The following is a 15,957-nucleotide window of genomic DNA, read 5'->3' as shown; positions in this document are numbered from 1 at the left end:
ATTCAACATAGTTTTGGAAGTCCTAGCCACGGCAATCAGAGAAGAAAAAGAAATAAAAGGAATACAAATTGGAAAAGAAGTGAAACTGTCACTGCTTGCAGATGACATGATACTATACATAGAAAATCCTAAAAATGCCACCAGAAAACTAATAGAGCTAATCAATGAATTTGGTAAAGTTGCAGGATACAAAATTAATGCATGGAAATCTCTTGCATTCCTATACACTAATGATGAAAAATCTGAAAGAGAAATTAAGGAAACACTTCCATTTACCATTGCAACAAAAAGAATAAAATACCTAGGAATAAACCTACCTAGGGAGACAAAAGACCTGTATGCAGAAAAGTATAACACACTGATGAAAGAAATTAAAGATGATACAAACAGATGGAGAGATATACCATGTTTTTGGATTGGGAGAATCAATACTGTGAAAATGACTATACTGCCCAAAGCAATCTACAGATTGAATGAAATCCCTACCAAATTACCAATGGTATTTTTTACAGAACTAGAACAAAAAATCTTAAAATTTGTATGGAGACACAAAGGACCCCGAAGAGCCAAAGCAGCCTTGAGGGAAAAAATTGGAGCTGGAGGAATAAGACTCCCTGACTTCAGATTATACTACAAAGCTAATCAAAACAATATGGTATTGGCACAAAAACAGAAATATAGATAAATGGAACAAGACAGAAAGCCCAGAGATAAACCCACACACCTATGGTCAACTAATCTATGACAAAAGAGGCAATGGAGAAAAGACAGTCTCTTCAATAAGTGGTGCTGGGAAAACTGGACAGCTACATGTAAAAGAATGAAATTAGAACACTCCCTAATACCATACATAAAAATAAACTCAAAATAGATTAGAGACCTAAATGTAAGACTGGACACTATAAAACTCTTAGAGGAAAATATAGGAAGAACGCTCTTTGACATAAATCACAGCAAGATCTTTTTTGATCCACCTTCTAGAGTAATGGAAATAAAAACAAAAATAAACAAATGGGACCTAATGAAACTTAAAAGCTTTTGCAAAGCAAAGGAAACTACAAGTAAGACGAAAAGAGAACCCTCAGAAAGGGAGAAAATATTTGCAAACAAATCAATGGACAAAGGATTAATCTCCAAAATATATAAACAGCTCATGCAGCTCAATATTTAAAAAACAAACAACTCAATCCAAAAATGGGCAGAAGGCCTAAATAGACATTTCTCCAAGGAAGACATACAGATGGCCAAGAAGCACATGAAAAGCTGCTCAACATCACTAATTATTAGAGAAATGCAAATCAAAACTACAATGAGGTATCACCTCACACCAGTCAGAATGGGCATCATCAGAAAATCTACAAACAACAAATGCTGGAGAGGGTGTGGAGAAAAGGGAACCCTCTTGCACTGCTGGTGGGAATGTAAATTGATACAGCCACTATGGAGAACAGTATGGAGGTTCCTTAAAGAACTAAAAATAGAATTACCATATGACCCAGCAATCCCACTACTGGGCATATACCCAGAGAAAACCATAATTCAAAAAGACACATGCACCCCAATGTTCATTGCAGCACTACTTACAATAGACAGGTCATGGAAGTAATCTAAATGCCCATCGACAGACAAATAGATAAAAAAGATGTGGCACATGTATACAATGGAATATTACTCAGTCATAAAAAGGAATGAAATTGGGTCATTTGTAGAGACGTGGATCGATCTAGAGACTGTCATACAGAGTGAAGTCAGAAAGAGAAAAACAAATATTACATATTAACGCATATATGTGGAACCTAGAAAAATGGTACAGATGAACCAGTTTGCAAGGCAGAAATAGAGACACAAATGTAGAGAACAAACGTATGGACACCAAGGTGGGGGAAGTGGCGGTGTGTGTGTGTGTGTGTGTGTGTGTGTGTGTGGTGGTGTGACAAATTGGGAGATTGGGATTGACATATATACACTAATATGTATAAAATGGATAACTAATAAGAACCTGCTGTATAAAAAAATAAATTTTAAAAAATTCAAAAAAAAACATGAATAGAATATTTTGCAAATTCCTGTCAAAAGGTTTCTTTGTTCTGAGCTGAATGGCCAAAAGAGGTTGCCTTTTGACACCTAACAAGTAATAAACAAGGGTAGAAAATAGAGAGCAGAGCCAGCTGGTCTGAAGGGCAGAGATCCCAGGAGCTCTTCAAAAGGGCAACTCCAGGCTTCCCTGGTGGCGCAGTGGTTAAGAATCTGCCTGCCAATGCAGGGGACACAGGTTCGAGCCCTGGTCCGGGAAGATCCCACATGCTGTGGAGCAGCTAAGCCCCTGTGCCACAGCTACTGAGCCCGTGTGCCACAACTACTGAGCCCGTGTGCCACAACTACTGAAGCCCGTGTGCCTAGAGACCATGCTCCGCAACGAGAAGCCACCGCAATGAGAAGCCCGCGCACCGCAACAAAGAGTAGCCCCACTCGCCACAACTAGAGAAAGCCCGTGCGCAGCAACGAAGACCCAATACAGCCAAAATAAAATAAATAAATAGATAAATAATAATAAAATAAAACTGTAACTCTATATCCTTTAAAAAAAAACCCAAAAAGCAAAAGGGCAGCTCCCAGGAGGAACAACTAAAGGGATATGGTCACTAACAAACCGTCCCCCAGTGACATGTAAGGTGGTTTTTAGGAGTCTCTGACCGGAATGAACAACACCAAAATAACACAAAATCAGGGGTCAAACTTTTATTTTAACTAAGGGGAAATTTATAAACCAGTGTCATATCCTTCTTTCATTTCTTCTCATGAACATTCTGGTTATGGCTTCACAAAACATTTTTAGTAACTCAACTCTTTCTTTTTTTGAGATCAAGGTGCTCGTCACAGCATGCTATGTTGCCTACGAATCAAATTGCTCAAGGCAGGGTACCTGATAGGCTTCAGCAGCTGAGGTCACCACCTGCTCCACAGCACCAACAACGAAGACTCCCTTCTTAATATGCTCCCTTAAGTACAGTCCAGCCGATGCAGAGTCCAGGAGGTCATAGATCTGCTCGTTGTAGATTTCAATAAAGGAACACTTACAAAGAAAACTCTTTCCAGCTCCAGCCTGTAAAAGAGAAGCCTGGTGTAGCTATATTCTTTCCATGAGTTCATCCTTACCTTTCATGAGCATTCATCTTTCACTCTCTTTACAACATATAAAATTTCTACAACATTATCCTTTACACAATACAGGACACTTAAAAGTCAGTTTTAAAATACAGATTACTAGTTTCAGCACATCAGTACACTTTAAAGCGGCATCGAACTGTGGTCCCAGGAGCCCTAAAGTTCCCAACAGTGCCTCAGAACAAAGACAGGGAGGTGGCACTTGAGCATTCCAAATAGGCAATTCCATTTTTTGTTTAATTGAGGTATAATTGATATACAGCATTATACTAGTTTCAGGCATATAACATAATGATTTGATATTTGTATATACTGCAAAATGATCACAATAAGTCTAGTTAACATCCATCGCCATACAGTTACATAATTTTTTTCCCTTGTGATGAAAATAACAATTCCATTTTCACCTGTCTTATATATGAATCAAGTGTTATATTCCTCAAACGACTGAAAACAATGTATTTTAAAAGTCTCTCTTTAAAAAAATAAACAAATAAAAGTTTTCTTTAAAAAGCCTCGCTGTAGGATCTTTAACCACAGAAATGCACGTCACTAAACTTACTTCACTGGCACATAATATGTGTGTCTAACTGCAGTGGTCAGGCATAGTTTCTGCAAAGGAGTAAGGGGTAAACCAATGCTATATATCAGACTCCTTGGCACATAGGTAATAGAACATAAAACACTAATGTCTCTTAAGCCTGGAATTCCCTAAGCTACAGACGCACAACCAACAGAATGACCCAATCTGGGAGCCAATGGAAAATGGAAGGCCACATCGCTAGGATGATGGAGCCACACCACGTGTGAAGCAAGGAGAGCATAGTCAGGTGGTAGCAGGTGCTGCAAAGGAGGTACAGATGGGCCCATTACTAGTGGCTGTCATGAAGATGTAGGGACAGCTGCAGGCAACTGTGAGCCTAGGCGCAGGTAGGTGATGGAGCTTAATGAATTTGTTTTCCTCAGTTAAGATTTTCTTTACACTTTCTCTCTTGTAAAATCTGAGAGCCTAAGAAGCACTACATTCTTCTTTCTTTCAATGTGGGTTCATGGACGATGCATGTTTTATAGACTAAAAACTTTTAGAAAATAATAAACTCAGAATCCTTAATCTTAAGAATTGAAAGATTTTTTTTTATGACTCTAGCCTATCCACACTGTAGACTACCAATGATGCCCCTCCGTGTATCATGAGCTAATTAGTAGTTAGCTACTCAAAACTAGGTATTTCACAGAATCGCTTTATTTTTACAATAAGTTTTACCTTCTCTTTTTCACGTTCAATTAAGGAAAATAAATATTCAAAACTTCGTGGAATTACTCCTCTCAGGTTATGAGAAAAATTATCAGATTCAGATGGTCCTAAAGAAAAATGTAAAAGAAAAAATATATAGCTGTTCATTTTTATTCTGTTAACAGGAGTCTTTCAAAACAGCAACACTGAAAGGCAATTCATATAGAAAAGACAAACTGTATAATCAGTTTCTTTCAGGCCCCAAACAAGATAAATCGTGGTCTGTAACAGATGGCATAATAGAACCTGCCTATCAATGGGACTGAAGAGAAGGGCCCACAATAGCCACTAAGCAATTTTTAAAAGTAGTTGTTGTTTGATAAATTAAGAAATCCATTTCAGTCCCAAGCTTGAAATTTTTCCTTCTGCAGGCACCAAAATTAGCAGAAACAACAAATAACTGTACTTTACTGTTGCATAAGACATTCTGTCTCCTAGGCTGATCTTTATACACTGGCTGTGGGGCCACAGGCTAATTACTTAAATCTCTTGGAGTTTTCAACTATAAAATGGAAAGAATAATGGTAATAACTATCTCACAGTTAATAAAAATGAGCATTAGCTAGTGTTTTGTTAATTGGGCAATAAAAGCCAAGCTGGTAAGAAAAATACTATAGGAATTCTTCACAAGATTTCTGTACAGACAGAAAACTGAAGAGCAATCCAATCTATTTTGTTAACATTGGGGAAAAGGGGAGATGTGAGTGGATATGTAAACAGCAGGATTTCTTGGATACTAATTCAAGCTATAGCTATATTTGTCAGAAAAAAAACTATAAAACTAGAAAAGATCCAAAAGTTACTATATGTATTAGTTAAACATGCCTTAGAGGGACTTCCCTGGTGGTGCAGTGGTTAAGAATCCACATGCCAATGCAGGGGACACGGGCTCAAGCCCTGGTCCGGGAAGATCCCACATGCCAAGAAGCAGCTAAGCCCGTGTGCCACAACTACTGAAGCCCATGTGCATAGAGCCCATGCTCCACAACAAGAGAAGCCACCGAAATGAGAAGCCAGTGCACTGCAATGAAGAGTTGCACCCGCTCGCCGCAACTAGAGAAAGCCCACACACAGCAATGAAGACCCAACACAGCCAAAAATCAATCAATCAATAAGTAAATTTATTTAAAATATATATATATGCCTTAGAGACCAAAGGAACTAACAAAATGCTGGCGTATGCTAGAAAGTTACAGAAAATAAATTTTAAAATATTATCGTCATCTCGGTGTGCTATACCTTAAAAAAAAAAAGAAGAAAAAATATATAAAACAGGGCAGAGAAATGCAAGTAAATGAACACAGAGGACAGATAATATTAGAATATTATCTACAGACAGAAAACTCCGCGGCATGTGGGATCTTCCCAGACTGGGGCACGAACCCGTGTCCCCTGCATCGGCAGGTGGACTCTCAACCACTGTGCCACCAGGGAAGCCCAAGATAATTTTTAAATAAGAAAAAAGCTTGAGGGACTTCCCTGGTGTTGCAGTGGTTAAGAATCCACCTGCCAATGCAGGGGACACGGGTTCAAGCCCTGGTCTGGGAGGATTCCATATAACGCAAAGCAACTAAGCCCATGCGCCCACAACTACTGAGCCTGTGTTCTAGAGCCCGTAAGCCACAACTATTGAGCCCACATGCCACAACTACTGAAGTCTGTGCACCTAGAGCCCGTGCTCCACAGCAAGAAAAGCCAGAGCAATGAGAGGCCTGCACACCACAACAAAGAGCAGCCCCCGCTCACTGCAACTAGAGAAAGCTTGCCCACAGCAAAGAAGACCCAATGCAGCCAAATATAAATAAATACATAAATTTATTTTAAAAAAAGAGATAAAAGCTTGAATGGGCATTTTACAGAGAGGCTATTCAAATGTCCAATAAATGTATAAAAGGTGCTTAGTAGTCAATGGACATCAAACAAGTGCAAATAAAAACACGAGATAATACTATACATAGTCCAGAACAACTAAAATTTTTAAAATGGACAATACCAAGTGTGGACATGGATGTGGAGCACTGGGAAATTCCACATCTACGCATCTCCATCATGACCTTTTTACTAAAGCTGAACATACATATACTATAACCCAGCAAGTCCATGCCCAGAAGTTTAAAGTTCAATAGATATGCACTATAAAAGACCCACACAAGAAAAAAATGTCCATAACAGTACTATTCATGTGCTCTAAAACTGTCTAGCAACAGCAGAATAGAAAATGTGGAACTCCTTTAAGATGGCAGTGTGGCAAGACGCAGAGTTAGCGTCTCCCCACAACTAGGGCACCTGCCAGCGCTGGTGGGGGGCTCTGACCCCAAAGAGATGGGAGGAATCCCAGAGTGAACCGGTAGGATGTAGGGGGACCAAGGGGGGAGGAGAAATGGAGGCCAGACAGGATCGGCTCCCCTGAGGCTGGGGAGATCAGGAGAGGGAGGTGGGAGGGACTCTCCAGGAAGAGTGGGAGAGGAGCAGAGGGTGATCGCCTGGCCCACTGGTGTCGGGGAGGCTCCTGAGCTCCCAAGCCAGTTCCCCCCCCGACAAAGCTCCATCCAGGCCACATGGGTTCTGGGGGCACAGGAGGGCGGCTGGGGAGATCAGGAGTGGCAGGTGGGAGGGGCCACCGAGGAGAAGGGGGAGAGAAGCAGAGGGTGTTTTCCCCACCCACTCGGGCCCAGGGAGCCTACTGAGCTCCCAGACCAGTTTCCTGCCCTCCAAGGCCCACCCCGCATTGGTCCTGGGGGTATAGGAGGGAGGACAGGGAGATCAGGATTGGCAGGTAGGAGGGGCCCTCCCAGACCCCAGACCGGAGGAGCAGGAGAGGAGGGCGTTTGCCCCACCCACTCAAGCCCAGGAAGCCTGCTGAGCTCCCAGGTGAGGTCCCCCACCCTCTGAGACCAGCGGTGGGGGGCATGCCTGGGCCCCTTCTGTTCCTTGAGCCTAAGCCCCACCCCCCCCACAGCCCCCAGGGCCTTTTCCAGCCCTGTGGGTGCTGAGCATTGGCCCCACCCACCGCCCAAACCTCACCCTTGCTTAGGCCCTGCTCTCCATAGCCAAGGCCTTCCCCCCGCTCCTTTATTTTTTCTTTTTTCTTCTCCCTCCTCCTCTTTTTTACTATTGTGGTACTGATGTACCTTCCAGTTGTTGATTCATCTATATTTTTATTTTTACATTCTTTCTAATATATCTATTAGTTTCCTAGTCTAATTTTATTTTTTACTTTGTTATTGTTCTCTTTTCTTTGCCACCCCACACAGCTTGTGGGATCTTGATTTGTGAGCACAGGGTTGGGTGGAGGCTCCTGTGGTGGGAGCTCCGAATCTGAACCACTGGACTAACAGAGAACCTCAGACCCCAGGGAATATTCATCAGAGTGAGGTCTCACAGAGTTCCTCACCTCAGCACCAAGACCCAGCTCTACCCAAGAGCCTACAAACTCCAGTGTTGGAAGCCTCAGGCCAAACAACCAGTAAAACTGGAACACAATCCCACTCATTAAAAAAAAAAGAGAGAGACAGCAAAAAAATATGTCACAGATGAAGGAGGAAGGTAAAAAAAACCCTACAAGACCAAATAAATGAAGAGAAAATAGGCAATCTATCTGAAAAAGAATTCAGAGTTATGATAGTAAAGATGATCCAGAATCTCGGATATAGAATGGAAGCACGGATTGAGAAAATACAAGAAATGTTTAACAAAGATCTAGAAGAACTAAAGAACAAACAAACAGAGATGAACAACACAATAAATGAAATGAAAAATACACTAGAAGGAATCAGTAACAGAATAACTGAGGCAAAAGAAGGAATAAGTGAGCTGGAAGACAAAATGGTGGAAATAACTGCCGAGGAGCAGAAAAAAGAAAAAAGAATGAAAAGAACTGAAGACAATCTCAGAGACGTCTGGGATAACACTAAATGCACCAACATTCGAATTATAGGGGTCCCAGAAAAAGAAGAGAAAAAGAAAGGGTCTGAGAAAATACTTGAAGAGATAATGGAAAACTTCCCTAACATGGGAAAGGAAAGAGTCACCCAAGTCCAGGAAGCACAGTGAGTCCATACAGGATAAACCCTAGGAAAAACACACCAAAACACATATTAATCAAACTAACAAAAACTAAGTTCAAAGAAAAAATATTAAAAGCAGCAAGGGAAAAACAAAAAATAACATGCAAAGGAATCCCCATAAGGTTATCAGCTGATTTTTCAGCAGAAACTCTGCAGGCCAGAAGGGAGTGGCAGGATATACTTAAAGTGATGAAAGAGAAAAACCTATAACCAAGATTACTCTACCCAGCAAGGATCTCATTCAGATTCGATGGAGAAGTCAAAAGCATTTCAGACAAACAAAAACTAAGAGAATTCAGCACCACCAAACCAGTTTTACAACAAATGCTAAAGAAACTTCTCTAAGTGGGAAACACAAGAGAAGAAAAAGACACACAAAAACAAACCCAACTAACACACCATTGTAGAGCAATTATACTCCAGTAAAGATGTTAAAAACAAACAAACAAACCCAAAACAATTAAGAAAGTGGTAATAGAAACATACCTATCGATAATAACCTTGAATGTAAATGGATTAAATGCCCCAACCAAAAGACACAGACTGGCTGAATGGATACAAAAACAAGACCCATATATATGCTGTCTACAAGAGACCCACTTCAGACCTAGGGACACATACAGCCTGGAAGTGAGGGGATGGAAAAAGATATTCCATGCAAATGGAAATCAAAAGAAAGTTGGAGTGCAATACTCATATCAGATAAAATAGACTTTAAAATAAAGACTGTTACAAGAGACAAGGAGGGACACTACATAATGATCAAAGGATCAATCCAAGAAGAAGATATAACAATTAAAAATGTTTATGCACCCAGCAGAGGAGCACCTCAATACATAAGGCAAATGCTAACAACCATAAAAGGAGAAATTGACAGTAACACAATAATAGTAGGAGACTTTCTAACACCTCACTTACACCAATGGACAGACCATCCAAACAGAAAATAAATAAGGAAACACAAGCTTTAAATTACACAATAGACTAGATAGATCTAATTGATATTTATAGAACATTCCACCCAAAAGTGGCAGAATACACTTTCTTCTCAGGTATACATGGAACATTCTCCAGGACAGATCACATCTTGGGTCACAAATCAAGCCTCGAAAAATTTAAGAAAATTGAAATTATATCAAGCATCTTTTCTGACCACAACGCTCTGAGACTGGAAATCAATTATAGGAAAAAAAGTGTAAAAAACACTGGAGGCTAAACACTGTGCTACTAAATAACCAAGAGATCACTGAAGAAATCAAAGAAGAAATTAAAAAATACATAGAAACAAATGACAATGAAAACACGATGACCCAAAACCTATGAGTTGCAGCAAAGGCAGTTCTAAGACAGAAGTGTACAGCAATTCAATCTCACCTCAAGAAACAAGAAAAATCTCAAATAAACAATATAACCCTGCACTTAAAACAACTAGAGAAAGAAGAACAAAGAAAACCCAAAGTCAGTAGAAGGAAAGAAATCATAAAGATCAGAGCAGAAATAAATGAAATAGAAATGAAGAAAACAATAGCAAAAATCAATAAAACTAAAAGCTGGTTCTTTGAGAAGATAAACAAAATTGATAAATCCTTAGTCAGACTCATCAAGAAAAAAAGGGAGGGCTTCCCTGGTGGCGCAGTGGTTGAGAGTCCGCCTGCTGATGCAGGGGACACGGGTTCATGCCCCAGTCCGGGAAGATCCCACATGTTGCGGAGTGGCTGGGCCTGTGAGCCATGGCTGCTGAGCCTGCTCGTCCGGAGCCTGTGCTCTGCAGCAGGAGAGGCCAAAACAGTGAGAGGCCCGTGTACCACAAAAAAAAAAAAAAAGAAAGAAAGAAAAAAAGGGAGAGGACGCAAATCAATAAAATTAGAAATGAAAAGGGAGAAATCACAACTGACACTGCAGAAATACAAAGGATGATAAGAGACTACTGCAACAACCATAAGCCAAAAAAATGGACAAATTCTTGGAAAGGTACAATTTTCTAAGACTGAACCAGGAAGAATTAGAAAATATAAGCAGTCCTATCACAAGTAATGAAATTGAAACCAGAATTTAAAATCTTCCAACAAACAAAAGTCCAGGACCAGATGGCTTCACAAGCGAATTCTATCAAACATTTAGAGAAGACCTAACACCAATCCTTCTCAAACTCTTCCCAAAAATTGCAGAGGGAGGAACACTCGCAAATTCATTCTACAAAGCCACCATCACCCTGATACCAAAACCAGAAAAAGATATCACACACACAAAAAAATTATAGACCAATATCACTGATGAACATAGATGCAAAAATCCTCAACAAAATCCTAGCAAACAGAATCCAACAGCACATTAAAAGGATCATACACCATGATCAAGTGGGGTTTATCCCAGTGATGCAAGGATTCTTCAATATACGCAAATCAATCCATGTGATACACCATATTAACAAACTGAAGAATAAAAACCATATGATCATCTCAATAGATGCAGAAAAAGCTTTTGACAAAATTCAACACCCATTTATGATAAAAATTCTCCAGAAAATGGGCATAGAGGGAACTCACCTCATCATAATAAAGGCCATATATGACGAACCCACAGCAAGCATCATGCTCAGTGGTGAAAAACTGGAAGCATTTCCACTAAGATCAGGAACAAGACAAGGATGTCCACTCTCACCACTATTATTCAACATAGTTTTGGAAGTCCTAGCCACAGCAATGAGAGAAGAAAAAGAAATAAAAGGAATACAAATTGGAAAAGAAGAAGTAAAACTGTCACTGTTTGCAGATGACATGATACTATACATAGAAAATCCTAAAGATGCCACCAGAAAACTACTAGAACTAATCAATGAATTTGGTAAGGTTGCAAGATACAAAATTAATGCTCAGAAATCTCTGGCATTCCTATACACCAACAACGAAAAATCAGACAGAGAAATTAAGGAAACACTCCCATTTAGCACTGCAACAAAAAGAATTAAATACCTAGGAATAAACCTGCCTAAGGAGGTGAAAGACTTGTACTCAGAAAACTATAAAACACTGATGAAAGAAATCAAAGATGACATAAACAGATGGAGAAATATACCATGTTCTTGGACTGGAAGAATCAATATTGTGAAAATGACTATACTATCGAAAGCAATCTACAGATTCAATGCAATCCCTATCAAATTACCAATGGCATTTTTCACAGAATTAAAACAAAAAAATCTTACAATTCGTATGGAAACACAAAAGACACCGAATAGCCAAAGCAATCTTGAGAAAGAAAAATGGAGTTGGAGGAATCAGGCTCCCTGACTTCCAACTATACCACAAAGCTACAGTAATCAAGAGAGCATGGTACTGGCACAAAAACAGAAATATAGCTCAATGGTACAGGACAGAATGCCCAGAGATAAACCCACACACATATGGGCACCTAATTTACGACAAAGGAGGCAAGAACATACAATGGAGAAAAGACGGCCTCTTCAATAAGTGATGCTGGGAAAACTGGACAGCTACGTGTAAAAGAATGAAATTAGAACACTACCTAACATCATATACAAAAATAAATTCCAAATGGATTAAAAACTTAAATGTAAGACCAGACACTATAAAACTTTTAGAGGAAAACATAGGAAAAACACACTGACATAAACCACAGCAAGGTCTTTTTTGATCCACCTCCAAGAGTAACAGAAATAAAAACAAAAATAAACAAATGGGACTTAATTAAACTTAAAAGCTTTTGCACAGCAAAGGAAACTATAAAGAAGACAAAAAGACAACCCTCAGAATGGGAGATAATATTTGCAAATGAAACAACAGACAAAGAATTAATCTCCAAAATATACAAACAGCTCATGAAACTCAATACGAAAAAAACAAACAATCCAGTTAAAAAATGGGAAGAAGACGTAAATAGACATTTCACCAAGGAAGACATACAGATGGTCAAGAGGCACATGAAAAGATGCTCAACATCACTAATTATTAGAAAAATGTAAATCAAAACTACAATGAGGTATCACTTCATGCCGGTCAGAATGGCCATTATCAAAAAAGCTGGAAACAATAATTGCTGGAAAGGGTGTGGAGAAAAGGGAACCCTCCTGCACTGTTGGTGGGAACGTAAAGTGATACAACCACTATGGAAAACAGTACGGAGGTTCCTCAAAAAACTAAGAATAGAATTACCATATGACCCAACAATCCTACTACTGGGCATATACCCTGAGAAAACCGTAATTCAAAAAGAGACATGCACCACAATGTTCACTGCAGCACTATTTACAATAGCCAGGACATGGAACCAACCTAAATGTCCATAGACAGATGAATGGATAAAGAAGATGTGGCACATATATACAATGGAATATTAGTCAGCCTTAAAAACAAACGAAACTGAGTTATTTGTAGTGAGGTGGATGGACCTAGAGTCTGTCACACAGAGTGAAGTAAGTCAGAAAGAGAAAAACAAATACCATATGCTAACGAATATATATGGAATCTAAAAAAAAAAAAAAGGTACTGATGAACCTAGTTGCAGGGCAGGAATAAAGAGATAGACATAGAGAATGGACTTGATGACATGTGGTGGGAGGGTGAAGTTGGGCAAAGTGAGAGTAGCGTCAACATGTATACACTACCGAATGTAAAATAGTTGGCTGGTGGGAAGCAGCAGCATAGCACAGGGAGATCGGCTCGGTGCTTTGCGATGACCTAGAGGGGTGGGATAGGGACAATGGGAGGGAGGTTCAAGAGGGAGGAGATATGGGGATATATGTATGCATATGGCTGATTTGCTTTGCCGTGCAACAGAAACTAACACAGTATTGTGAAGCAATTATCTCCAATAAAGATCTATTAAAAAAATAATAGAAAATGTGTTATATTCATACAATAATCTATTATACAGTAATGGAAATAAACTACTACTACATGCCATAACATTAGTGAATTTGACAAACCTCAGGCTGAGAGAAAGAAGCCATACATAAAAGAGTAAATACAGTAAAATTTCATTTGTAGAAGTGCAAAAACAAGCGAAACTAGTGATGACAGAAGTCAGAGTAATACATATGTCAGGGGACAGCAGTGGGAGTAGTTACTGACTAGGAATCTTGGTCTGGGTAGTGGTTATACAGGTACATAATATATAAAAATTCATTAAACCCACTTCAAAAATTGTTCATTGAGCACATACTCTGTGCTAAGCATTGAGCTGGGAATATAGGTAAAAACACAGACTTTGCTATAATGGAAGTCGCATTCTGACAGAAGCTTGGGAAATAATCCTAATTTTATGAGGTCAACATCATATACCAGAAAGTATTCCTTTCCAAAAAATATACTAAGTTCTGTCATCACAAAAAGAGTAGACTAAGCCAGTAAATGTTAATCTCTAATTTACTTACCCATCATAGTAAATGTTTTCCCTGAACCAGTCTGTCCACTGTAAAAAAGAATGTTTCATATATTATTTTCACACATGAAATTTAGAAGACTACCCTATTTTAATATGGTCTACTAGTATATAAATTTTCCCCACAAAGAACTAATTGTCTTTCTTTTTTAAAATTATATCAGGTAAAAAGTGAATCATACATGTTCTTTCTCTCCTATTCTACCACTAAGACTTAACCACTCTTAACTGTCTAATAAATTCTTCTGGATTATACAGACATGGCCATCAGAGTTTTCATTTAATTTTTATTTACAAAACTGGAATGATGCTATTCATACTTCTCTGCAACCTGTTTTTTTCCCTTAATTTTTATCTCACACATCTTTCTATGCTGGTAAATAGAGATCTGCCTCTTTATTTTTAATGGCTACATAGTATTCCATGAATGTATCATAATTTATTTAATCAGAACCAACTAGATATTTTTTTCCAATTTTTGCTATTCTAAATAATGCACCAATTCTCTTCCTAAATTCTGCCTTTAAAAGATACTAAGATGTCTTCATTTAAAAATAAAGCAATTAAAAACATCCTTATGCTATAGGCTTGATTTTTTTTTTTTTTTTTTTGTATAGTGTCATATCTCCTCAGGTACACCAAGAAACAGGAGAAACAAAAAAATAAAGTTAAAATTTAGGGACTTCCCTGGTGGTCCAGTGGGTAAGACTCCATGCTCCCAATGCAGGGGGCCCAGGTTTGATCCCTGGTCAGGGAACTAGATCCTGCATGCATTCCACAACTAAGAGTCCACATGCCGCAACTAAAGATCCCACGTGCTGCAACTAAGACCTGGTGCAGCCAAATATTTGAATAAATATTCAAATATTTAATATTTAAATAAATATTAATATTTATTATATTTATTATTTAAGAATATTTATTATTAATATTTAAGAATTATATTTAATATTTAAGAATATTTATTATTCTTTTAATATTTAAATAAATATTAAAAGAATAAAAACAAAATAAAAATTTATGTTGAAGATAGATGTCAGTTAGGATGTTAAATGTGTTTACATTGGACTCATGGCACAAATATAAAATTTTGAGTTTATTTTTTGGTTCAATGCCCCAAGAGCTAGAAAACAGTATAATCTAGTTGGTTACCTCTTTCTTTCGGAAGTAGGGGAAAAAAAGTTCTTCAGTTAACTCAGAATAAGAAATGGATACTGTTGAGCATCCTACTTGAAAGTGAAGGGGACAGTATTAACAATAACTCTAGAATTGAGACTGTCTAAGGTAAACCAGAAGGTATGCTCAACCAAGCAATAAATCAATGCTCACTTCTCTCCATATGTTTCTCATTTCTGCCCTTGACTACCAAAAGCAATTTTCAAATTAAATATTATAATTAGTATGCTTAAGGATCTTCAAAGAAAACAGTTCTGAAGATATATAATCTCTGGTAATTGTGGCTCTTATTTCAAATTGATTTTTGAACTCTACCACTCAAAATATTCTGTGGAAAAAAAAATCTTTTTTTTTTCTTGAGAAGACATGAGAAAATGGTTATCTGCTTCATGGGTCAAGAGAGAATATTTAGTTCTGCTGAACACAACTGAAAAGTAAGCATGAAAGGCAAAGGCAAATTTTCAAGGAAGAATTTGTGCACAAGATGAACCCAAGCTTTAAACATCTTATTTTTTATTTTCTTGTATTTTGAGCCAATTACACATGAACCAAGGGCACACACACACAAAAAAGCATCAGCTGCTCAAAATTAATTACATAATTCACTACATCCTATTAAAAACCTCTGGTTCTAAGTAAAATTAGGAAGTCTATTGCTAGAAGTAAAGGAAAAAATAATTGTACTACAAATTATATTCCTATTTATGAAATAAATCTGAAATGATTCACCTTGTAAAAAAAACTGACCTTCTAGAACTGCCAAGGTTGTCAGCTTACATTCCAACATTAAACCTAGAGCAGTATTTTAAGGATGCCAGCATTTAGAAATTCAGAATCATCATGCACTTTTTTTTT

At 38.2% G+C, this 15,957-nt stretch overlaps 1 protein-coding gene across 2 annotated transcripts in view; it reads right to left on the bottom strand.

Annotated features, from left to right (window-relative positions):
- The window catches only part of KIF15 (kinesin family member 15), a 74,810-nt gene that overhangs the window by 47,164 nt on the left and 11,689 nt on the right, over window positions 1-15,957 (bottom strand). For both annotated transcript variants that reach the window (XM_032648011.1, XM_032648010.1), the window contains 3 exons: window positions 13,919-13,956; window positions 4,430-4,527; window positions 2,924-3,103 (listed from right to left, as the gene is read on the bottom strand). In XM_032648011.1, coding sequence (XP_032503902.1) covers window positions 2,924-3,103; window positions 4,430-4,527; window positions 13,919-13,956 — 316 coding nt within the window. The remainder of the gene's footprint in view (window positions 1-2,923; window positions 3,104-4,429; window positions 4,528-13,918; window positions 13,957-15,957) is intronic.

Source organism: Phocoena sinus, chromosome 11 (genome assembly GCF_008692025.1).
Source record: "Phocoena sinus isolate mPhoSin1 chromosome 11, mPhoSin1.pri, whole genome shotgun sequence".
Taxonomy (NCBI): domain Eukaryota; kingdom Metazoa; phylum Chordata; class Mammalia; order Artiodactyla; family Phocoenidae; genus Phocoena; species Phocoena sinus.
Note: the sequence above shows the minus strand (reverse complement) of the source record. Positions and strands in the feature narration are given on the sequence as shown.